The sequence below is a fragment of the Lampris incognitus genome, chromosome 7 (assembly GCF_029633865.1).
Source record: "Lampris incognitus isolate fLamInc1 chromosome 7, fLamInc1.hap2, whole genome shotgun sequence".
In the NCBI taxonomy this organism is placed as follows: domain Eukaryota; kingdom Metazoa; phylum Chordata; class Actinopteri; order Lampriformes; family Lampridae; genus Lampris; species Lampris incognitus.
Window position 1 is genome coordinate 32,155,592 of NC_079217.1, and position 26,434 is coordinate 32,182,025.

Here is a 26,434-nt window from a genome sequence, read left to right on the forward strand (position 1 = left end):
TGAGTAGTTATGTAAGAAGTAGCCCAATGAAATAACTGAAAGTACTCATGGTGGAACCCCCCCCAGAATAATTATGAAAACATAAAGAACAATGCATTCCAATGGTTAAAACAGGTATGCAACAAAATGCACACCACTCATGTAAAAATTTTATATAAATGAAAATTCTGTTCTTCTATAATTGTTCGAATTTTGATTGCATCTTTAGTAGACGTGTAGTAAGACAACTAATGAATAGTATAGCCAGATATGAGAAAACGAGCAAAGGTACACAACTGTAATGGCTACAGCCATGAAACTGGTGTACTGCTCAGAATACCCTTCTTTTGGAAAAGGTCACTATTTTTTATTATTTTTTGTTCTTGGTTGAATTGATAGTAAATGTTTACTAGGCGCCTAATGAATAATCTAGCCTATTATGAGGAAAAAGAGAAAAGGTACGCAATAATAATAGATACAACCATGAAACAAATTTTCTACTGCTCAGAATACTCCCTTCTCTGGGCCACAGTCAATAGATTGGTCTATTCTCTGTGGCATTATTACACATGCAGTGGCGGTTCTAGGAATTTTTGACTGGGGTGGCAGAGGGATGTCTAGAAGTGGCCACAACATGTTGTCTTGATGCATGCTCAATAATCAAGGTAAGAAAATCAAAGAAGGTTGAATCAGTTCATCTGGATAAAACGTTTTTTTCACAGCTATGTTTCATCACTGAACTAAGTGACCTCTTCAGTCTAAACTGACGACAGGTATCCCTACCCCTTCTAAACAATACAGTCGCATAACGAATGAAACCAACGACCGGTTTCATATGCAAATATGGGTGTGACCATTAACTAGACTGTACCACCGAGCTGACAGTGTCCCCACCGACACAGCGGCCAGGTAAGGGGAGAACTACCACATTAAACAGGCTTTTGGTAAGTGTGGTCATCCTAACTGGGCCTTTGTCAAAGCCAGGAAGATGCCTAAACTGTGCACCAGCCAATCGAAGACAGGAAAAGGACAACAGCTGCCTAAGCGTAAACCAATGGTGATTCCGTATGTGGCGGGTGTGTCGGAAAAGCTGAGACGCATATTTTCCAAACACTGCGTCTCAGTTGCTTTCAAATCCCAAAACACACTGTGCCAGAAGTTGGTCCACCCCAAGGATCGGGTCCCCTGGTACAAACAGAGCAATATAGTGTATGCTGTTAAGTGCCAGGAGGATTGCCGTGACTTATGCATTGGGAAAACTAAACAGACGCTGGCCAAGAGAATGGCACAACACAGGAGAGCTAATGCATCCGGCCAGGACTCTGCAGTCCATCTGCGCCCACCTGCAGGCCAGTGGCCACTCTTTCAAGGATGAGGATGTGCACATCCTTGATAGGGAGGAATGCTGGTTAGAACGGGGCATCAAAGAGGCCATCTATGTGAAGAGGGAATGACCATCCCTGAACCGGGGGGGGGGGGGGTAAGAGTACATCTATTTTACAATGCTGTGATTGCAAACATTCCTAAATCCTCTGTGGATTGTACACATGGCCATTGTAACTCTAGTAATAGTCCCGCCCATATTTGCATATGAAACTGGTCATTGGTTTTGGTCGTTATGCAACTGTATTGTTTATAAGGGTGGGGATACCTGCAGTCAGTTTACATTACATTACATTACAGTCATTTAGCCGACACTTTTATCCAAAGTGACTTACAATAAGTGCATTTAACTGACAGCATATCCACTTTTATGGACCAAGAAGAAAGACTCAGCATGATGGAGGTCAGTCATAATTACAGAAATGTTAATAGTCCTGATCACCAATGGCAATAACATCACATTTATGATGCCTGCAGACAGTCTTATGCTGATTCTACACAGGAAAGCAAGCAACATTGAGTATTTTTGGCCATAACTCTATTTTTTTTTTAATGGAAATGAAATCTTTATTTCTGACATAATAAGTGGAAAGAGTGTGCCGCAAATCCAGTTATCTAAGATTTTCAGGCCTTTGTAAATATGACCCACAAAGGATCCGGTCAATCTCAGAGCTAATGAGCTGAACTAGTGGTCTGTGTTGGTCCTGAGACCCAGACCCAAGGAACCAGAACACAGACAACAGACCCATACAAATCAAACCAAAACAAGATAAAAAAAAATCAACCTGTGTAAAACAGTATATAATCGGGCTCTCTATTTATAAAGCCTATTTCACACTAAAGTCCAGAGATTTCCCTTCATTTCATATGCTGAGTTTGTTGATAAGATCCTTGTCAGACCACCAGGTTGATTCCAGCTTCTGTTTTCCTCTGGCGGGTGTGTGGATGCTGCAATATAATCTGGCTTTAATGGAGAGGGCATCCAGGGCCAGAGGAGCTGGTTGAATAACTTAGACAGTTTAGACTAAAGAGGTCACTTAGTTGAGTGATGAAATGTATCTGTCAATAAACACCGCAACATGTTGTTAATGTGCGTGCAAAGTGCACATATTTTTTATATACATTAATAGTGTACTAATAATACACTGAAACACAAATTAATAGGCTACATGCATACACGTAACTGTTGATAGTCAGTCTCCTATTTTGCAGAACCTTTATAGTCAAGTAGGCTAACATTAAAGCTAAAATCTAAAGCTAAATCTTTTTTTGCAAACAACTCTATTAACACAACAGATTTAGTATACAGAGGACAGTATACAGAACGAACATGAATAACAAAGGAGCCAGGGGTACATTCCATTCCATTCCATAAAGATATTAAAATACTTGTTTGACCCATTGTTACATTTCTTTCAAGAAAACAAAAAAAAAAGAAGTTTTTTTGTTTGTGAATTTGCTTTTGTGAAATTTTTTTGCCAATATTATTAACAGATTAAGAAAAAATATTTGTTACCTTTTTTGGGGCTGTTTAAAGAAACCAAATACTACATTCTCCCATAATAAAACGAAGTCTTTGAAAAGATGATCAATGACAAATCTGCAAAAGTCCTGCCAGAATTTCTTGGTGTGAGAACAGTGCCAAATACCACTGTTTCTTGATGTTCATCACAGAAAGAAAAGTTCGTGTTTACAACTCTTTTAAATTTCTGCATATAGTGATTGGCGGGATAATAATATTTGTGGGCGCCTTTCAGAGCACTCTATTATGAGAAAAAGAGACACATTACAGAACACAGTAAAAAAACAAGCAGCATTGTATCAGACAGCATAAAATCAAAACAAAGCAGGCTAGACAATAAACATTTAATACAACAGATAAGTATAAAATCATCATCTGCACACAACTCTATGAAGCGTGCATCAGACTGAATATGCCAGTTTGAAAAGGTATGTTTTGAGGGTTGAAACAGAGTCAATGTTGCGAATTTCTTGTGACCCAAGGTGATCCAAAGACCTTCGCACATTGCGCTCTATTGAAATAAGAGCCAGTCCCGAAAGACTCTCCTGGGACATGGTTGACCTGAGGTAGGTTTTTATGAGTTTTAAAGCTGAGAAGCTTCTCTCTCCAGAGGCAACAGTGACTGGAAGAGTTAATAGCAGACGAAGGGCAATACTGAGGTTTCCATAGCGATCCAGAAGCTGTTCCTTGCCAATGTAATCAAACATCTCTCTTGGAGAGGAAGATAGATTTTCAGGAAAGGTATGGACAGCTGCCCTGATCTCCAGAATCAAATCCTCACAATCTACATCATGTAGTGTTTTCTCCAGGTTTTTACAGTTGTCTGCAAGTTTGCCACTCTGAATAGCGTTTGACATATTTTCTTTTGAGAACAGAAAACCATAAAGGCCATAAACATCTTCCAGTTTTGAAAATCTGTCATTCAAGCCGTTGAGGGCTGTGTCCCCTAGGGGGAGAAAAACTCTCTTAATCTCCTCATCGGGAGTGGACGCGGGGAGTAACTCACTTTCGAAGAGCGCAGGCAGTGCGTGCAACGCGAATGACGGGGCCCCTACAAGGGAGGGTTCCTACTATGATGTCATGTCATGTCATTACAAATCGTCCATTGGTCGTTTAAAGCGGAGGGGGTTCTTGCGGTCAATGCTTGGAGTAAATTCTGTCAGTCCTCGGGGGTCCAAGCAGTTGCCTGGCTTGCCTGCTCAGAAGCTTCGCCTCTGGTCATGACAGACCGTTGATTAGCACATTGCCAGCACATAGCTGAGTTAGCTTCGTTTAGTGTTAGCTTAAACTTAGCCTGTTCGTAAGCTCTTTTCTGTCGCGCAGGTTCGGCATTTTTTCACTTTTCTTTTAAATTTGCTGTAGACGGTATTCGGGGAAAATAATCGGGTGTTTGGCAAGTAGAATATTCAAGTTTTTGCTGTTTTAAAAACTTAAGTTTGCAGATCTCGACAGAAAGCATACATGTGCTCACTCAGCCATCTAGGCATGTCCCCTCTTCTTCTTCCCAAAACCGCTTATCATCCTGCTGTCAGGGTTGCGGGGATGCCGGAGCCTATCCCAGCAGTCATTGGGCGGCAGGAGGGGAGACAGGCCGCCAGGCCATCACAGGGCCAACACACACACACACACACACACACACACACTATTGAAAAATAACTTGTTTTTGGTGTCTATCCTGATCTGTGTGCATGGAAATGTAGGCCATATACGTATTTATGTGTATCCATCGGTCAGCTAAGAGTACAATAGCATGATGCTTTGTCCTGCTGGAGTGAATGCTGCAGGGAGGAGAAGGGTTAAATGAATACACAGCTTCAACTCCCAGGAGATGCCCAGTTTGTCACCAAGCAGCTCCACAGAAGAAGCATCTGGAATCGATTTAGTCGAGGGTACTTTCAGTGAGAGACTCAAAATGAGAATTTTCTGAAGTTTCTAAATATATACACTGCTCAAAAAAATAAAGGGAACACCTAAAAACACAATATAGACCTCGATGAATGAAATATTTCAGCTGAAAATCTTTATTTATTAGACAGAGGAATGTGTTTAGAGCAAAATAACCTAAGAATGATCATTGGAAATCAAAATCATTAGCCCATTAAGGTCTGGATTCAGAATCATACTCAAAATCAAAGTGGAAAATGAGAACATAGGCTGATCCAACTTCTGTGGAAATTCTTCAAGACGATTCAAAATGAGGCTCAGTAGTGTGTGTGGCCTCCACGTGCCTGTATGCACTCCCTACAACGTCTGGGCATGCTCCTGATGAGACGACGGATGGTCTCCTGAGGGATCTCCTCCCAGACCTGGATCAGGGCATCGGTCAACTCCTGGACAGTCTGTGGTGCGACATCGCGTTGGCGGATGGTATGAGACATGATGTCCCAGAGGTGCTCGATTGGATTCAGGTCTGGGGAACGTGCAGGCCAGTCCATAGCATCAATTCCCTCGACATACAGGAACTGCTGACACCCTCTGGCCACATGAGGACGAGCATTGTCATGCATGAGCAGGAACCCAGGGCCCACTGCACCAGCATATGGTCTGACAATGGGTCTGAGGATCTCATCCCGGTACCTAATGGCAGTCATGGTACCTCTGGCTAGCACGTAGAGGTCTGTGCGGCCCTCCAAGGATATGCCTCCCCAGACCATCACTGACCCACCGCCAAACCGGTCATGCTGGAGGATGTTGCAGGCAGCAGAACGTTCTCCACAGCGTCTCCAGACTCTCTCACGTCTGTCACATGTGTTCAGTGTGAACCTGCTCTCATCTGTGAAGAGCACAGGGCGCCAATGGCGAATCTGCCAACCAAGATGTTCTCTGGCAAAGGTCAATCGGGCTGCACGGTGTTGGGCTGTGAGCACAGGCCCCAATTGTGGACGTCAGGCCCTCATACCATCCTTATGCATTCTGTTTCTCACTGTTTGAGCAGAAACCTGCACATTAGTGGCCTGTTGAAGGTCGTTTTGTAGGGCTCCGGCAGGGCTCCTCCTGTTCCTCCTTGCACAAAGGACCAGATAGCGGTCCTGCTGCGGGGTTGTTGTCCTCCTGCGGCCCCCTCCACGTCTCCTGGTGTACTGGCCTGTCTCCTGGTACCTCCTCCATGCTCTGGACACTGTGCTGGGAGACACATCAAATCTTCTTGCCACAGCACGCATTGATGTGCCATCCTGGATGAGCTGCACTACCTGAGCAACTTCTGTAGGTTGCAGATACCGCCTCATGCCACCTTTAGTGGTGAGGGCACTAGCAAAATGAAAAACTAACCAAAGATCGGCCAGAAAAGATGAGGACAGGCAAATGGTCTGTGGCCACAACCTGCAAATCCATTCCTTTTATAGGGGTTGTCTTGCAAATTGTCTAATTTCCACCTGGTGGAAATTAGACAATTTACCAACAGGTGAAATTGAGTCACAAATCAGTGTTGCTTCCTAACTGGACAGGTTGATATCTCGAAAGTGTGATTGACTTGGAGCTACATTGCATTGCTTAGGTGTTCCCTTTATTTTTTTGAGCAGTGTATATATATAGTATATAAAAGTAAATTCTTTATGAGACAGTACATAAAGCCTGTTTGATGCCATAAGCAATCATCAGCTGTAATTTACTTGAATCACTGTATTATTTTACTCCTTATTTGTTGAGCACTTTTCCTACCATTGAGTGTTTCTTGTAACAAGGTTTTATATGTGTGTATGTGTGTGTGTGTGTGTGTGTGTGTGTGTGTGTATGTCCTTCATACAGACTGTTTGCACATTTTTATATTATTTGCTCATTTGTGTATAGATTTACCAGATTATACCTTCTGTATACTCCCTAGAATTTTACAACGTTTCAAATTTTACTCCTATTCACTTGTGTTCTACCTCTTTATGTTACACAATTTTGCAGTTTGCCAATACACATTTCACTGCTCATTGCAGTGTTGTAGTACTTGAGTCCAGGACTCGTGTCCTGATTTTCTGGGACTCGTGACTTGACTTGGACTTGAGCACTAATGACTCGGACTCGAGCATTGACTGCATTTGGACTCGGAAGTTGGAGATGAGGACTCGGACTTGTTAATTGATAAAACTGTTGTTTTTGCTAATTTTGTTTGTTTGTTTGGCTATTGTGTCACAAAGTAAATAAACTCCCTTTGAAATGGTGACAGCTGTGTTATTTTTGTTTAATGTAGACCTTTTTTACTTGTATGTCAGCTTTTTTACAGTGCCAGAGTGGAGCACTGGAGCCCATCTTGGAGCTCGACTCAGACTCAACCTTGATGACTCGGACTTGGACTCAGGTAATGGGTACTTGACTCGGACTCTTCTTTGGGGACTCGGACTCGGACTCAAATACTGGGGACTCAAGACTCGACTCGGACTCGAGGTTTCGTAACTTGACTACAACACTGGCTCATTGTGCTTGTGCGTGAAATATGTGAAGAATAAACCTTTGAATCTTGAATTTTGAAATGCAAACCAATATATTCCTTTCAGTTGCCTGCTGTTTTTATATCTTCCAGGCATCCCTCTGAAGTCAGCAGGAACACCCATATGGAGGGACTGAGGGCCAACTCCTCTCAGTTCACTCTGGAGGGAAAACCCTTCCGCATTCTCGGCGGGTCAATCCATTATTTCCGTGTTCCCAGAGCCTACTGGGAAGACCGGCTATTGAAGATGAAGGCCTGTGGCCTCAATACTCTCACAACGTAGGGCTGAAATGCACCTCATATTAGGGTTACAGTCCCAGGAATTACTGGACTGGACACTGGGATCAGACTGTTGCTTTAATAAAATTTTTACAATGCATAGTTAAAGTCAGAATAAAATCGTACAGACCAAATCAGAGAAAGTTGAATCGATTCATCTGGACACAACATTTATTGAGAGAGAAACGTTTCATCACTCGTCTAAGTGACCTCTTCAGTCTAAACTGACTGCAGGTATCCCCACCCTTATAAACAATACAGTTAAATAACGACCGGGACCAACGATCGGTTTCATATGCAAATCATTGTTTTTGGCCGTTATGCCACTGTATTGTTTATAAGGGTGGGGATACCTGCAGTCAGTTCAGACTGAAGAGGTCACTTAATTGAGTGATGACACGTATCTGTCAATAAACGATGTGTCCAGACGAACTGATTCAACTTTCTGTGATTTTCTTACCTGGATTATTGAGCATGCATAAAGACATACTGGCCAAAGTCACTACTAACATTTAAATCACAATCTTAAGAACTACAGAACCATAGCTGCAATAGCACACAAAGAATCACATGATCATCTCCTCTTTCAGATATGTGCCTTGGAATCTGCACGAGCCCGAAAGAAGGAAGTTCAACTTCAAGGATCAGTTGGATTTGGAGTAAGGAATGATCGAGTGTGGGCATGATGTTTTCCGTCTGGCAAAGAGCCATTACTTCCTACAGGTGGCACTCTTGCAGTATGAAAGGTTTTAGCGACACAGGCTTCATTGGTTTTATACAGCTGAGATGGTATAGCGTTAAAGGAATGTTTTTGTCTAATCCGTACCAGTATTAATGCAATTTTTGTATTAATATTTTTAATTGATCGGTAATGGAAGCATTGATCTGTAGCAGAAGACACTTGCTGTTGATGTATTGCATCTGTACAGTGTGCCCGTATTACGGTTCAGTTTGACAAGATGTTCTCATAAATGTGAAAAGTCCTTAAAAATGTTAATGTAATGCAAAATCATAATTGGTGTTTTTGAGAATGAGCCCCGAGTCATCCTGCCATTTGGGTATCTTGTTTTAATTAAGTGTTTAAGTAATGGAACTGTTGGTGAATGGATGCTGTCTTTTACCTGTTGTTGTTCTCTTAGAGGCTATCTGCAGCTTGCAGCCAGTTTAGGTCTTTGGGTGATTCTGCGTCCAGGACCCTACATCTGTGCTGAGTGGGATTTAGGGGGTCTACCCAGGTAAAAAAAAAAAAATGTATTGGCTAAAATAAATCATTACCTTTGCATTTTTTTCAGCATTTCTTCAGCTTCTGAAGCCTTGCCCTCAAAAAACAGTGATGATGTAGTCTTTCAGATCATGTATGCTTTACCAGTCTTTCAAATTTGTTAAGCAGCATGCTGACAGTTTCAACAGTAATGTGTGGCAGGGTGCTTGCCCGAAACCAGCAATTTGCCTGAAGTGATGAAATAAAATTAGTTAATTGGCAAAACCTCTCACGGTGTGTGTGTGTCTACCATGTGCAGTGGGATAAAGCCCAGTCAAAATCGTGAAAGAAATGTTATCCACAAAGAGTTTAAGCATGTGTTTGTTGCGGTGCACTATTACAAGCGTAGCCTCTCTAATTCTGTCAAACTTGTTTTAATTCAGAATCCCTTTCCTTGTGTTAAATAAGTGAACAAAAATCTGTCTTTGTGTGACTAGTGCAAAGGCAAACATACATACACAGCATACAAACATATAAGCACACATAGTAGAAAGATGACAGGGTCTCATGCACTGAGCAAAGGGACAATGTAAAGCCTAGATTATATATGTGTGTGTGTGTGTGTGTGTGTGTGTGTGTGTGTGTGTGTGTGTGTGTGTGTGTATGTATTTAAATATATATGCATACACACCTGTGTTGTAGTCGAGTCACTAAACCTCGAGTCCGAGTCGAGTCTCAAGTCCCCAGTGTTCGAGTCTGAGTCCAAGTCTGAGTCCCAAAAGAAGAGTCCGAGTCAAGTCCCCTTTACCTGAGTCCGAGTCCGAGTCATCAAGGTTGAGTCTGAGTCGAGTTCCAAGATGGGCTCCAGTGCTCCACTCTGGCACTGTAAAAAAGCTGACATACAAATAAAAAAGGTCTACATTAAACAAAAATGGCACAGCTGTCACCATTTCAAAGGGAGTTTATTTACTTAGTGACACAATAGCCAAACAAATGCACTCGCAAGCATGTGCACACACACCAGTGTTGTAGTCGAGTCACTAAACCTCGAGTCCGATTTGAGTGTCGAGTCCCCAGCGTTCGAGTCTGAGTCCAAGTTCCAGTCATCAGTATTCAAGTCTAAGTCGAGTCACGAGTCCTGATCGGACTTGAGTGCTACAAGACTGATACATACACACACACACATACACACACACACACACACACACACACACACACATATATATATATATATGTATATATATATGTATATATATAGCGTTTTTTCTTTTCAGAAACCATCAATGGTGCTGTTGATAGAAGTGCTCAACAAATGAGGAGTGGACTATTATGATAGATGTAAGAAAAAAAAACTTTACAAGCTTGTTTCGTGTGTCACACACTCATCAGCTGCCAATGTGATAAAAAAACAATAAATACTACATTGCCCTGCATCGCGCCCCTAGTTATGGTGGACAGCAACCAATGAGAGGATAGAAAACATTTGAAAAAGTTTGAAAAAATTACAACCAATGGGGTACGTAGTTACGATGCACAGCATTATCATCCAGTGAAGCCGTCTTTAATAAAGCAGCCCCCCCCACCCCATACCAAGAAGCCTTACAAAAAAGTGGATATAATTTTAGGCCTCAGTACAATCCACCATCAACTAGCGACAGCCAGCAAAAAAAAATGCAGCAGAAGGTGGAACATCACCTGGTATAATCCCCCATACAGCAACACAGTGGCCTCTAATATTGGGAAACTGTTTTTCAAAGTTTTGGATGAGTGCTTTACCCCAGACCATCAATTAAGAAAAATATGCAACAGGAACACAGTCAAAATTAGCTACAGCTGCATGCCAAGTGTTCAGCAGGTTATTTCATCCCACAACACAAGCATCATGGCCAAGGCACAGATCGCCTCAATGCAGCCAAACACCACCAACTGCAACTGCCATGCTAAGACATCATGCCCTCTTGAAGGAAAATGCCAGACAGAGGGAGGCATTTACCAGGCATCAGTGACAAGAGAAGACAACTGCAAAGTGGACACGTACATTGGACTAACAGAGGGCCTTTTTAAGATTAGGTTTAACGCCAATATGAGTAACTTCAGGAATGAGCATTCGAGAAATGCAACGGCCTTAAGCCGCCACATTTGGTCGTTTTTAGACAAGAATATTAGTTACTGTATTTCATGGAAAATCCTCACGAAGAACAATGCATATTCAATTAACAGCAAAAGATACAACCTATGCTTGGCAGAGAAATATTTTATTATGTGCAAGCCTGATATGTCCATCTTGAACAATAGAAATTAATTGGCCACCAGCTGTAGACACAGAAAAAAAAAATCTGCTTTGCAATTACAAGTAAACCAATGTCTTTATTATTCCCCTCCCCTCCCATTACCCCCCATTAAATGATACACCTGACATTTATTAGATACTATATTTTTATATTTTTACTGTCTGCCCTTTCCAACTGTACCCCAGCACCACTCCACTATATGATATATGTAAAGTACCCCATTTTATGTTATCTTGTTATATTTTAAATGTATGCTTTTTCAACAGTGCCCTGGCCCTTTAAATCCTTGCTTTTTCAAAACAAGCCCCAACCCCTAACCCATTGGTTGTAATGTTTTCTATCCCCCATTGGTTGCTGTTCATCGCAACTACCTACCCCATTGGTTGTAATTTTTCAAAAATGTTCAAATGTTTTCTATCCTCTCATTGGTTGCTGTCCATCATAACTAGGGGCATGATGCGGGGCAATGTAATATTTATTGACTGTGTTTTTTCTTTGTTGTTTTATCACATTGGCAGCTGATGAATGCGTGACGCACGAAACAAGCTTGTACTGCAGGGTATTAAAGTTTTTTTTCCTACATCTATCTTAATAGATGTAGTAAAAAAAAACCTTAACACATTGCAGTACAAGCTTGTTTTGTGCATTATGCACTCATCAGCTGCCAAGTTTTAATATTCCACTCCTCATTTGTTGAGCACTTTTACCAACACCATTGACATTTTCCGAAAAAAACCCAAAAAAAACAAACAAAAAACCCCCACTATATATCCACCCATCCATTATCCAAACCGCTTATCCTGCTCTCAGGGTCAGAGGGATGCTGGGGCCTATCCCACCACTGGTGTATAATTTTCATTATCATTACTTCTGTTGCCAAAATATATTCAGTCAGATAAAGGGACAGGTTTTTGAAAGAGAAGGTTTGGAAGTTTTCCCTTTCAGGAAATGTTAGGGCCATATTTGATGGTGTTAGATAATCATCATTGTGTTTCTTGGGGCCACAGCTTCTGATAGTTGTGTTTTATCAGTGTGATTATCATTTGGCACCGGGCTGAAAGGCTCACATATCAGAATACAGCATATTAATGAACTCGTGTGTTATGTATATCAAATGAATCGACCCTGAGAGATGTTGTTTTGATGTCTTGTCAGTTGGCTCCTACGGGATGAAAACATGAAGCTGAGAACAATCTACCCAGGGTTCACTCAGGCAGTAAACTCCTTCTTTGATCAAGTCATTACGAGAGTTGCCCCATATCAGGTATCTTCAGTTTTTGCTCTTTGGTGTAAGTATGATATATAATTGTGCTCTCAATATGCATATTCGTCCATTTATTTGTCTACGTTTTGGAGGAAATTTACATGCCCTATTTTGGTAAAACTTATGCACATTTCATTAGCATGCTGACAGGCAGTTTATGAGACACTAAAGAAAAAAAATGACAGTTTTGCATTTTCCAGTAATGTATTAACCATAAGGTAGACAGGCCAAGGGAGCTCATGAAAAATTTGCCCACAAGAAATATGTTCACAAAATAGACCATGAGGATAGGGAGGATGTAACTTTTTAATCTGCATTTTTTACAAGAGTTTGAATGGGTGAAAAAAAAGCATAAATCACAGCAGGTCCGCAATCCCAATAATTTAGTTAGCATAGTGATAAAACATGATTTACTTCAGTATCATTTTGTCGACGATTCTTATTCTTTTATGCCATCTCTTCAAATAATTTTTAAGAAGTTCCTGTTTTGTTTTGTTTTTTCCATGCTGGACTAGCATTGTCACCACAATGCTGACTTTTACTGTCCAACTTGAATGACTTAAGCCTGTTTTTCATGCTTTATCGGAGCCACAGGTCATTCCCTGGCTCTTATTTTCATTTCACGCTGTCTTTGAAATTAATCTGAATTGAGGATTTAATGGTTAAGTGCTGATGCCAAAGCGTAAAATGTGACCTTTTTTCAACTTTTTTGCGAATGGAAATGCAGTACTCCCAGGGTGGCCCAGTCATAGCAGTACAAGTGGAGAATGAATATGGCTCCTATGCTAAAGATCCTCAATATATGTCTTTTATCAAAGAGGTAAGAATTATAAGCTTTCATCATACTTACCTTCACAAAAGATTATGTTTAATCTTAAAAAAAAATTACTTTTTGATAATTGCTGGGGAGACTTTGTAGCCTTTTTACAAAATAGAACTTCTTTTAATTATGATGTCCATGGTCAGACTTGAAGCTACACTGCAGTGCTCTGCGGGGGTCTTGGATGCTCCCTGGGGCTGCTGGTTGTGCTTGAGATGACTCGGGTTGTTGGGGGCAGGGGATGCGGCTGTTCTCTGGGGCCAGATTTTGGGGGCATCTGTGGGGATGGGACTGGGTTCGTTCCTGTGGGTGTCTATGGGGTTGGGCTCGGGGGGGTGGTTGCGCTCTCTGCCTCTTTTGGTCTGGGTGGTCCTAGGTGTTTGCTGGCTCTGGTGGGTGCCTAGGGCTTTTGTTTGGTTCTGTAAACTACTCTAAGTTTGGCTAAGCCTCGAAAGAAAGGGCTAAGTGCACTGCAACATTATATAAGAGAATAATATTCTGCATGCATTAACCTGTTAGTATGTCTATCTCTTGTACTTAAAATTTTTCCTTTTTTTTCCCCCGTTGTTTTTTTTTCTTTCTCATTGGACCTTTTCGAGGGGGGAGGGAGGAATTGATGTTTGATGCTGTTTGTATTGACTATTGTATCTTTTTTTGTATTATCTTTTTTTGTGGGGGAAAAAAAGGAAAATCTCAGTAGATATATTGTTTAAAAAAAGAATTATAATTGTGTACTTCTTTAATAGCAATGATATGGATTTTTGCCCTACTCTCTTTTCTCCCTCACTCTCTTTCTTTTTAAATATGTACAACACAAAGTGCATTTCAAAAGAACAGTCACCTTTTTGTTGCATCCCTATTCCCCTCTCCATAGGCTTTATTGTCTAGGGGCATCACAGAGTTGTTACTGACCTCAGATAACCAGGACGGGCTAAAGCTTGGAGGAGTGAAAGGAGGTATTGTCTGAAAGTCAGGACGGGCTGAGAGACAGGCAGATGCATGCATGCATGCACACACACACAGACACAGACACACACACACACACACACACACGGTTGGGCGGTATTGTTGATGTTCAATCCATAACATTCCACTTTCTTCCTTCTTAAGTTCTGGAAGCCATCAATTTTCAGAAGTTGAACTTGAATGGCATCACCTATTTGGATGAAATACAAGTGAGTTGCTTTTGTGTGCCTTGGTGTGAATGCAAAGCCAATTATTTACTGTATCATTAAAATCATGTTACAGCCAAAACTGTTCTCATGCCTTTTAATAAAGAAGTGTATTTATTTGCTCTTTACTACCATTATTTCTCTCCCAACTCCATTTCCATCACATAAACATCTAGCATCAGCATTTAAACTGACTATGCAGAATATATCAGGAGCTCCTGTCTAACCTTGAAATAGACTGACCAAGTATGAAAAGGGGAATGCTATGGTTCCTTATCGAGTTAATCTAGCGCCATGGCCTGGATACACAGATGAAGAATTCAAAACACGTTAAAAGGACAATACTGTATTTCATCTTTAAAATGGCTGACTCGTAATTTGTGCAAATGTCATTCAGAAAATATTTTTAACATAGACTAGCTGCCAGTGGAAAAAAAGTGAATTATGCATATGTTTGTGCCGAATAGAGGCAATTCATTTTGTTTGTTTGTTGCGTTCCAAAATTATGGAGATACCAAATCAGTTTTTCTGCTCTATAGCCTCAGAAGCCTAAGATGGTGATGGAGTTCTGGTCTGGATGGTTTGACCTTTGGGGAGACCTTCACCACCAGTTCCCTGCTGACGGTAAGCCATGCTTTGTTTCAGTACCGAGCATAAGCCTGTGTTAACCTGAGTACGGACAGTCTTTTTTGCCTTTAAAGACTGAAATATTTTCTTCAGTCACTCTGCAAAACCCGTCTCTGACATTTATAAGGCACTTTGGGGAGAAGGACACATTGGAAACCATACTCCAATTCACAATGTTTACTTAAGCACACATTGGGGGCGTCCGGGTAGCATAGCGGTCTATTCCGTTGCCTACCAACACGGGGATTACCGGTTCGAATCCCCATGTTACCGCTGGCTTGGTTGGGCATCCCTACAGACACAATTGGGTGTGTCTGCGGGTGGAAAGCCTGATGTGGGATGTGTCCTGGTTGCTGCACTTGCGCCTCCTCTGATTGGTCGGGGCGCCTGTTTTGGGGGGGGGGGACTGGGGGGAATAACGTGATTCCCCCACATGCTACATCCCCCTGGTGAAACTCTTCACTGTCTGGTGAAAAGAAGCGGCTGGCAACTCCACGTGTCAGAGGAGGTATGTGGTAGTCTGCAGCCCTCCCCAGCTCAGCAGAGGGGGTGGAGCAGCAACTGGGACGGCTCGGAGAGTGGGGTGATTGGCCAGGTACAATTGGGGAGATAAAGGGGAAAAATCCCTCCCCCCCCAAAAAAAAAACAAAACAAAAACCACACATTGAAGAGGAAGAAACCCAGCATTGAGCTGATACAGGTTCCCTTTAAATCAGTCCAGTCTTACTAATCCCCTTTGCAGAGGCTTTAAGTAAAATTCAGTCAGTACAAACACTCATCCTTCGTCACATCAGCAGGTTAGCAAATCCTAGCTTCCTCTCTCTGTGCACTGTGACACATGCATATATGAATAGGCAGAGAGGTTAATTGTGAAAGGGATGCCCCTTACTGTGTCAGATAGGCCACTCGTAACTCTACCCACCTCCAAACTAACGTCTAAACCACACCTCTGCCACACTGTCTCGCACCCGCTTAACAAAGACATTTTTTTCCACCTATCTGTCAGAGATGTCCCACAGAGTAAATATTTTGGTCTAAGAACTGCATTCCCCCTCCCTTTAGAGAGCCCATTGAAACGTGTGGTGAGGGTAAAACAGGTAGACTGTGATGAGGGCAAGACAGGGCTAGCACAAACTCTGCATGAAGTGGAGGGTAAAACAGATTATCTGTAGGCTGAGTTTAAGAAAAATGTTCTCTGACAGTGTGCATCCCACAGCAGCTGTGACAAACATCTTAGCATATGGTCATTTCCCGCTTTTGTTCTAAGTCAGAAATTTATGTAATTTTTATGCAAGGTAAGTTTGTGAGCCAGGCACCAGAAAACAAATTTTGCATCCAATTGTCTTTACTGTGTTTTTGGTGCTCATAGCCATTTTATAAGATACCAGACTTTTTAAGAGTTCCTTGCATGCTTTAGTAATGTTTGAGTCAAGTCAAGTCAAGTCAATTTTATGTGTATAGCCCAAGATCACAAATTACAAACTTGCCTCAAGGGGCTTTACAGCAACACAACATCCTGTCCTTAGACCCTTGCATTGGATAAGGAATAACTCCCTAAGAACAAAAAAACAAAAAAAACAAAACCTTTAACAGGGGGAAAAAATAAGAAGAAACCTCAGGATTACCATGCATCCTGGGGAATCTTGAAAACCTGGAAATTCATAGACCAATCTACCAGTTACGGAAAAGACCTGGAAAATGATAATGTTGATCAAAAGTCCTGGAAATGTTATTGAGTTAATGAAAATTGTAAAGTTAGCTTAGAAAATCATAATTGAGCTCTCTGATATTGCATATTTGTAGCATCAGTTTTAGCTGAGGTCACATGTTTTTAGCTTTCACATCAATGCATTTGAAGTTTAGCGGGGACGTTCAATGATTGGCTGACAGCCACACAGTCCATTCAGAGACTTTTGGTATATTGGTATGCTGCCATGTCAAACGTCACAAAGTTGCACTCACATGAACGTACCCAGATACAGTGTCTCTGTTTCTGTCTCACTGACAGATATAAAGTCATAAATAGAGATATTTCAGTAAATCTCAATGATCAAATGACAGTTAAGTCATGGAGGGTTTTTGGTTCCTTCAAAGACTATGGTGAGACAAGGTGAAACGATGGTCTCACCTGTACTATGGCATGAGATAAAATATGTGGTTTGGTTGTGATGTATTTGAAGGTCATTGACTTACGGGTAACAGGTTATCTGGACCAACACATGGAGGACATTAGATGAATAGCATTCTCAACATTTTCATAATGACTGTGGCCTTTTACAGTACAGCATATGCAAAGGAGGTGTGGTTTATTTTGGCAAACACATTGCTAATAGTCACCAACAATAGTAATACACAGTAGTTGTAATTTTGCGAGATTATTATAATAAGACTATTATTAACATGCATTTTCCTCACACAGCCTGGATTTATCACCATGAGCATTCCTCAAAAAAACAAAACAAAAAACGACCTTATCTGGACATGGACCTCAGGCATTGATTTTATCCGTGTCATATCCAGAAGCCATCCATATTTAAAAAAACAAAAACAAAAAAATACATAATAGAAAGTAAGAGAGCAGGTGGTTGACTTATTATTTTCTCTTGATTGAGAGAAGGGAGAGGAGAGTTGTAGTCATGGAGGGGCTGCAGTAATGATGTATCACAGCAACAAAGTGGTTCCAGGAGGACCAAAGCATGGCTCTGATATCCTGCTGCTCCACACAGCACGTGATGCCCAGCAGCATCACCAGAGACACCACTGAGAAATTAATCTTGTCCAGCTCTGTCACTCACTTCACTCAATTGCTATTCACTGTAGCTCTTGCCCAATTGAAACTTTTAAGATCAGATTTCAGTGCCAAAGTCCAGTTTGAATACTTAATTATTGCACTGCCATGTTCCCTGGGAAGTTATTCATATGGGGAAGTAGACTTTTTTATAGGGCTGAGGCTTGCCCTAAAATGAATTATGGTCACCTGTAATATAATGTGTATCAGAGGTCAGTCCATATTTCAAATGAAGTGAGGGGTGATTTGATTAAGGTCTCTGGATCTGCATGGCTAAAGTCAAATTGGTTAATGATTAATTTTTACTCATGGGTCTTGTAGCCTTGTAATTGTTATTATCTGCCTCAGTCAGTATTGTCCTCTGATTGGTAGAGCTATATTATACACTTAATGGCTTTGGGTGACTTGTTTATCTATATCTATCTATCTATCTATCTATCTATCTATCTATCTATCTATCTATCTATCTATCTATCTATCTATCTATCTATCTATCTATCTATCTATCTATCTATCTATCTATCTATCTATCTATCTATCTATCTATCTATCCATTCATTAATTTATTAATTTATTTATTGGCTCATTGTCCCTTGTTTTATATTTTTAACAGACATGGTAGCTGTGGTGGCTGAAATCCTAAGATCGGGCATGTCAGTCAACCTCTACATGTTCCATGGAGGGACAAACTTTGGCTTTATGAATGGGGCATTTGCCATCGGAACCTCAGCACCTAAACCCATGGTAACAAGCTATGGTACTGTATGCATACTTAATGAATATGTGTTTAACTTACTTATCAGGTACCACAGTCAATTGACTGCTACCCTTGAACTAAGAATTTTAAAGCTCTGTGTAACAGTCAGGGGAAAAAAATGAGTACATCCAGGCTTCAAGTTACAGATAAATCGAAATTCAACACAAGAACTGCACATAAATAAAAAATATATGGATGTATTATTCAGACTACATTAGGACTGGAAGTCTCAGACAAAGTGTCTGAGGAAACAAACTAAAACCTTATTTAATTTTTTTTGAAAAATACATAAAAAATGCACAGGTGTGGAAATAATCAGGCATAAGGGGTCAATAATGTTACTGCAAAAGCTTTTATCATATGGCCCAGTGTTACTTGGGCATTGAAACATGTTAGTTTTTCTCAATTGCTTAAAGCAATTCCTGAAACATTGTTTGCATTCTCACGCCTTATAGTGCAATTCCCAAAACAGCTTGTTTCGTGTAACACTATACTTAACCTGCAAAAGTTTCAAATATAAATCAATTTGCCAGTGAGAACAACAATTTCACCAAATAGAAATATGTCTTTATCACTGCATAAATAAAGACAGGCAATATGCTAATGATCAGTGTCAGTATTACATGGTCAGTGCTGAATGCATCTTCCTTTACCTTACATACCTTACTTAGACCTGATGATCACCAAATTACTGTCATTAATCTATAGATTACCATGTCTAGTGTTGCTTTCAGTAAATAGTGTTCCTCACATTAAACATTCTTGAAAAAAATATCTATTACATTATTCCAAACAGTGTTGCAAACTACTGTAATGTCAAAGAAAATACTCAAAAGATACTGTAAATGTGACTGTGGCATCCCATTAGTCATCCAGTCTCTCTTCTCTATTTGGCCACATCATCCACATCACAGCAGATTCAGTGCCTGGAAGTGCACGATGGATAAACTGTCTTTCCTGCTGCTAACTTCCATACCACCACACATTCAAACACCCTCTCCTCTCACAAGACCGCACTTGTCCTTGTATGACAAGTGCTTGTTATTGCTCCATTTTCAGCAATACAATTCACTGGTAACCTTGTTGTATAAAGTTGATGTGCTTATGACAACTGACTGCTGATAATTTGCACTTGTGAGGTCAGGTTGTGTGTGGGATTGCCCACTTTCAAATGTGAGAAAATGCACTAATCTTTATTTCCTGACTGCAATCTCACATATATGAGTGATTTGTTGTGAGTTGTTTTTAGCATTTTGCATTCAAAGATTTTGTGCCATCATATATATATATATATATAATGTGTGTGTGTGTATGTATATATGTATGTATATGTGTGTATGTATATGTGTATATGTGTATATATATATATAACTTTGTTAAAGGAAACACAGAATGGTAGGAAAAGTGCTCAACAAACAAGGAGCAAAATAATCCAGTGATTCAAGTAAATTCTTTATGAGAGAGTACAAGCCTGTTTCATGCCATAAACAATCATCAGCTGTCAACAGCTGATGTTGATGACAGCTGATGATTGCTTATAGCATGAAACAGGCTTGTACTGTCTCATAAAGAATTTACTTGAATCACTGGATATATATATATATATATATATATATATATATATATATATATATATATATATATATATATATATATATATATTGTGGCAGGAATGAGGAAAAACACATGAGACCAAGCGAGTTTGATGTTTATACCTCAACTCCAAAAACCAACTGCAGCAGGAACAACCCTGCACCGGCCAGCCCGGGAACGTAAACCACGCCCCCAGCTCACAGTCCTGCTGGGTGAGAGGCATAGCCCCTGGTGTCCGCCATACAGCCCCCCCCCCCCCGAACACCCAGAAGGGACTCCTGGAAAGAAAATTAGTGTCTCACTGGAGGCTTAAGAAGCCTGCCATAACGGCTGCGCCGTCCCTCAGCCGAAACAGTAGGTGAAACACAGTCCAAAGCCGGCTGAGAAGCAGAACGCTGAACCCGTGAAGACACTGCCGGGGTCCTGGAAGGAGGACGACCCCGACGGGGAACCTGGGCCGGAAACACAACTTCGCCTGCCACCCTGTGCGCCGGTTTAAGCCTATCAAGCGTGACACGCTCCCTACGCCCACCCATATCTAGCACAAAATGACCATGAGCTCCGCAGGCACGAACGACCGCGGAAAACAGTGGTGAACGGGGCCTGGAACCCGAGTGCTGTCGGACAAAAAAAGATAAACTGCCGGACGGGGTCGAGGAGCGGAACTCCCAGGCAAAAATTCCCCAGGGACGCGGAGCGGCTGACCGAGCACCAGCTCAGCGGGCGAAGCGTCGAGGTCCTCCTTAGGAGCCGGACGCAACCCGAGCATAACCCAAGGTAAACGATCCACCCAGTTACCATCCGAGAGCGTGCGCTGCCTTGAGCAACCGGTGAAAACGTTCACACAACCCGTTAGCCTGAGGGTGATACGCGGTAGTGCGGTGTACCTGCACACCCAAGGATCGCGCAAGTGCCGACCAGAGCTCTGACACGAACTGGGGGCCCCTGTCTGAGGTGATATCTGACGGAGTGCCGAAACGGGCGACCCAGGAGGAAAGAAAAGCCCGTGCAACATCCGAGGATGTTGTGGAGGATAGAGGGACAGCCTCTGGTCACCTGGTGTTCCGATCTACCATTGTGAGCAGGTGCGTAAAACCCTGTGAAGAAGGTAGAGGGCCCACCAGGTCCACATGCACGTGGTCGAAACGTCTGGCCGGGATCGGAAACGGTTCGAGGGGCGATTTAGTGTGCTGGTGGACCTTAGCGCGCTGGCACGCCACACATGCAGCTGCCCACCCCTTGACGTCCTTGCGGAGGCCAGGCCAGACGAACTTGGAACCAACCAACTTCACCGACGCCCGAACTCCAGGGTGCGAGAGGGAGTGAATCGAATCGAAAACTCGACGGCGCCAGGCCACTGGAACAACGGGGCGGGGACGGCCGGTGGAGACATCGCAGAGGAGGGCAGGACTGCCTTCCTGCATCACAGTGTCCTCTAGCTTGAGACCGGTACGCGTCGACCTAAGGGCAAGCACGTTCGGGTCGCTGGGCTGGTCGGCAGCCATAGCGGAGAAATCCACACCGAGGTGCACAGGACACACAAGCACACGCGACAGACAATCAGCACCAGGGTTGGACTTCTCGGCCACATGCTGAATGTCCGTTGTGAACTCGGAAATCGCCGCTAGGTGGCGCTGTTTACAAGCAGACCACGGCTCAGTCACCTTGGACATGGCAAAAGTCAGCGGCTTATGATCCGCATAAGCCGTGAATGGGCAACCCTCCAGCAGGAAGCGGAAATGCCGGGTTGCAAGGTGCAGTGCCAGCAACTCCCGGTCAAAAACGCTGGACTTGCGCTCGCTATCCCGCAGTTTGCGGCTAAAAAATGCGAGTGGCTGCCACGCATTCGCCACTCGCTGTTCAACCACAGCCCCCACGGCTATGTCAGACGCATCGGTTGTTAAAGCTATGGACGCCGTGGGTGTGGGATGGGCGAGGAGGGCAGCGTTAGCCAGGGCACACTTAGCTCCGTCAAAGACCTGGACCCGTTCGGGAGTCCAGTCGACAGGGTCGTTAGCCTTCTTAAGCCGCAGGGCTTCGTAAAGTGGCTGAAGGAGGTGGGCAGCGCGAGGGAGGAAACGGTTATAGAAATTCACCATGCCCAAGAATTCCTGCGATGCCTTAACAGAGACTGGGCGGGGAAATTCCGCCACCGCTTGCACCTTAGAAGGCAACGGGACCGCGCCTTGCGGCGAAATGCGGTGACCCAAGAAGTCAATCACCGGCAGTCCAAACTGACACTTGGCCGGGTTGACTATCAGGCCGTGTTCGTCCAGACGACGGAAAACCTGTTTCAGGTGCGCCAGGTGCTCTTAAGCTGACGGACTGGCCACTAATATGTCGTCGAGATAAACGAACACGAAAGCAAGGTCACGCAACACCGAGTCCATCAGCCTCTGAAAGGTTTGCGCAGCCCCCTTCAAGCCAAAAGGCATGCGCATGAACTCAAAAAGCCCAAACGGGGTGATCACTGTGGTCTTGGGCACGTCCTCTGCGCGCACGGGAAACTGATGATAGCCGCGCACCAGGTCCACCTTAGAGAAAATAGTGGTACCTGCCAGGCGTATGGAAAAGTCCTGTATGTGTGGGATGGGATAGCGGTCATTGGCGGAGACGTTGTTCAGGCGGCGAAAATCGCCGCAAGGCCGCCACGACCCATCCGCCTTGGGCACCATGTAGAGCGGCGAGGCCCACGGGCTGTTGGAACGCCTCACTATACCCAGATGCTCCATGATGGCGAACTCCTCCTTGGCTGTAGCCAATTTTACCGCGTCGAGGCGCCGCGCACGCGCGCAAAAACTGGCAGTCCCAGAGTGGGAATGAAATGTTCTACCCCGTGTTTAGTAACCGCGGTGGAAAAGGCAGGCGTAGTCACCGATGGAAAATCCGCCAGCAAACGCTGAAAAACATCCCCTAATGCTAAAAAGTTAGCGTGTGTTAACGGCCCGGCTCCCCCTGTCTCGCACGGAACAGTGGCGAAAGACACAGCATCAATTAAACGGCGGTTTGTAACATCAACCAGCAGACCATTAGCACACAGAAAATCCGCGCCGATAATAGGAACCATAATGGCGGCCACTACAAAGTCCCACTCAAAATGGCGCCCGTGGAAGCAAACAGTCACCAACCTTGTGCCAAACGTCGCAATGGACGAACCGTTAGCTGCACTTAAATGTGGGCCGCCGCATTCGGCCGACCTGTCTGTCTTAGCAAGAGGGATTAGGCTCTTTTGCGAGCCTGAGTCCACCAGAAACCGTCTTCCTGACATCGAGTCCTTAATGAAGAGCAGCTCACTACGACCGCCAGCGCCCACAGCTGCTACTGAGCGCTGGCCCTGGAGTTTCCCGCCGCCTCAAACATGCACGGAGGGACGCAGGGCCTCGCCTTGCCGCCGAACCGCTGGTGGAAGAAACAGAGGCCGCTCCTGCGCCGTCTCCGGGCAGTCACTTCAGCCACCACTGCCGGGTCCGCGTCCTCCGACGTCGGCTGCAGAGGCTCCGATGCCACACTCTGCACAGAGAACCGTCTGGTAGCCAGCAGGACCCGATCGGCCTCCTCAGCCAAACCTCGGCAGTCACCAGCGGCCAGACACGGGGAGGTAGCCAAAGCCGCGCGCACAGGAGACGGGAGCTGGCGCAGGAAAACGTGTGGGAAAAGGAACCCACCTTCGTCTGAGCCTAGCAGCGACAGCATATTGTCCATGAGATCCACAACCGTCCCGTCGCTCAAACCGGATAGGGAAAGGATTCTATCTGCCCTCTCCGCGGTAGATAGGCTGTACCTCCGGAGCAGAAGATGTTTGAGGGCGACGTATTTATCGTGTTGCGGGGGGCGCGCAACAGCTGCATGGCCCGGCGTGTGGACTGCTGATCCAGCGCAGCGACGACCAAATAGTATCTGGAGTCGTCCGCGGAGATTCCGCGCAGGTGGAACAGCGCCTCGACATGCTGGAACCACGAGGCCGGGTCGCTCTGCCAGAAATCTGGGAGTTTCACAGCCGCGGTGAGAACGGCCGGCTGTAAGAGTTGGGGCGGTGTGGCCGAAGTGGATTCACGCTCATCTTCTGCTCCAAACATGTTCAATTCGGGGTCACCAATGTGGCAGGAATGAGGAAAAACACATGAGACCAAGGCGAGTCTGATGTTTATTCCGCAACTCCAAAAACCAACTGCAGCAGGAACAACCCTGCACCGGCCAGCCCGGGAACGTAAACCACGCCCCAAGCTCACAGTCCTGCTGGGTGAGAGGCCCCTGGTGTCCGCCACAATATATATATATATATAAATTTACCTTACATACCATACTTAGACAGCTGATGAGTGTGAGACACATGAAACAGGCCTGTACTGCAATGCATTACATTTTTTTTCCTGTATCTGTGTTGATATATATATATCAAGATATATATATATATATATATGTGTATGTATGTACGTATGTATGTTTGTTTGTATGTGTGTGTGTATATGTATGTATATATATATATATGTGTGTGTGTATACATATATACATATATATATATATATATATATATATATATATATATATATATATATATACACTCACTGGCCACTTTATTAGGTACACCTTGCTAGTACCGGGTTGGACCCCCTTTTGCCTTCAGAACTGCCTTAATCCTTCGTGGCATAGATTCAACAAGGTACTGGAAACATTCCTCAGAGAGTTTGGTCCATATTGACATGATAGCATCACGCAGTTGCTGCAGATTTGTCGGCTGCACATCCATGATGCAAATCTCCCAGTCCACCACATCCCAAAGGTGCTCTATTGGATTGAGATATGGTGACTGTGGAGGCCATTTGAGTACAGTGAAATCATTGTCATGTTCAAGAAACCAGTCTGAGATGATTCGAGCTTTATGACATGGCGCATTATCCTGCTGGAAGTAGCCATCAGAAGATGGGAACACTGTGGTCATAAAGGGATGGACATGGTCAGCAACAATACTCAGGTAGGCTGTGGCGTTGACACGATGCTCAATTGGTAGTAAGGGGCCCAAAGTGTGCCAAGAAAATATCCCCCACACCATTACACCACCAGCCTGAACCGTTGATACAAGGCAGGATGGATCCATGCTTTCATGTTGTTGACGCCAAATTCTGACCCTACCATCCGAATGTCGCAGCAGAAATCGAGACTCATCAGACCAGCCAACGTTTTTCCAATCTTCTATTGTCCAATTTTGGTGAGCCTGTGCGAATTGTAGCCTCGGTTTCCTGTTCTTAGCTGACAGGAGTGGCACCCGGTGTGGTCTTCTGCTGCTGTAGCCCATCTGCCTCAAGGTTCGACGTGTTGTGCGTTCAGAGATGCTCTTCTGCATACCTCGGTTGTAATGAGTGGTTATTTGAGTTACTGTTGCCTTTCTATCAGCTCGAACCAGTCTGGCCATTCTCCCCCGTCCTCTGGCATCAACAAGGCATTTTCACCCACAGAACTGCCGCTCACTGGATATTTTCTCTTTTTCGGACCATTCTCTGTAAACCCTAGAGATGGTTGTGTGTGAAAATCCCAGTAGATCAGCAGTTTCTGAAATACTCAGACTAGCCCGTCTGGCACCAACAACCATGCCACGTTCAAAGTCACTTAAATCACCTTTCTTCCCCATTCTGATGCTCGGTTTGAACTGCAGCAGATCGTCTTGACCATGTCTACATGCCTAAATGCATTGAGTTGCTGCCATGTGATTGGCTGATTAGAAATTTGCGTTAACGAGCAGTTGGACAGGTGTGCCTAATAAAGTGGCCGGTGAGTGTATACACACACACACACACACACACACACACACACACACACATATATATATATATATATATATATATATATATATATATATATATATACACATACACACGCATATAGCTATATCACATATATAATAATAATACATTTTATTTGTGGGCGCCTTTCAGAGCATTCAAGGACACCTTACACAACACACTTAAAAAAACAAAACAAAAAACAAGTAGCACTGTATCAGACAGCATAAAACCAAAACAAAGTAGGGTAGACAATAAAAAGTTAATACAACAGATAAATATAAAATTAGCATCTGCAGAAAACTCAATGAAACATGGATTAGACTGAATATGCCAGTTTGAAAAGGTACGTTTTAAGATGGAATTTCAAGGTTGAAAGAGAGTCAATGTTGCGAATGGCTTGGGGAGAGAGTTCCATAGGTGAGGGGCAGAATGACTGAAAGCTCTAGACCCCATGGTAGTCAAGTGGGCCAATAGTGTAGTGAGTTGCAGAGCAGAAGAGGATCTGAGAGTGCGGGAGGGCATGTTGATATGACGGAGTTCAGAAAGATATGAAGGAGCTAG

General features: G+C 43.4%; 1 protein-coding gene across 1 annotated transcript in view; it reads left to right on the plus strand.

Moving 5' to 3' along the window:
- Positions 1 to 26,434, plus strand: part of LOC130115819 (beta-galactosidase-1-like protein 2) — a 57,158-nt gene that overhangs the window by 796 nt on the left and 29,928 nt on the right. The window contains exons 2-10 of the mRNA XM_056283669.1: positions 7,395 to 7,580; positions 8,171 to 8,239; positions 8,720 to 8,815; positions 12,228 to 12,336; positions 13,064 to 13,156; positions 14,031 to 14,112; positions 14,267 to 14,331; positions 14,868 to 14,952; positions 18,357 to 18,500. Coding sequence (XP_056139644.1) covers positions 7,395 to 7,580; positions 8,171 to 8,239; positions 8,720 to 8,815; positions 12,228 to 12,336; positions 13,064 to 13,156; positions 14,031 to 14,112; positions 14,267 to 14,331; positions 14,868 to 14,952; positions 18,357 to 18,500 — 929 coding nt within the window. The remainder of the gene's footprint in view (positions 1 to 7,394; positions 7,581 to 8,170; positions 8,240 to 8,719; positions 8,816 to 12,227; positions 12,337 to 13,063; positions 13,157 to 14,030; positions 14,113 to 14,266; positions 14,332 to 14,867; positions 14,953 to 18,356; positions 18,501 to 26,434) is intronic.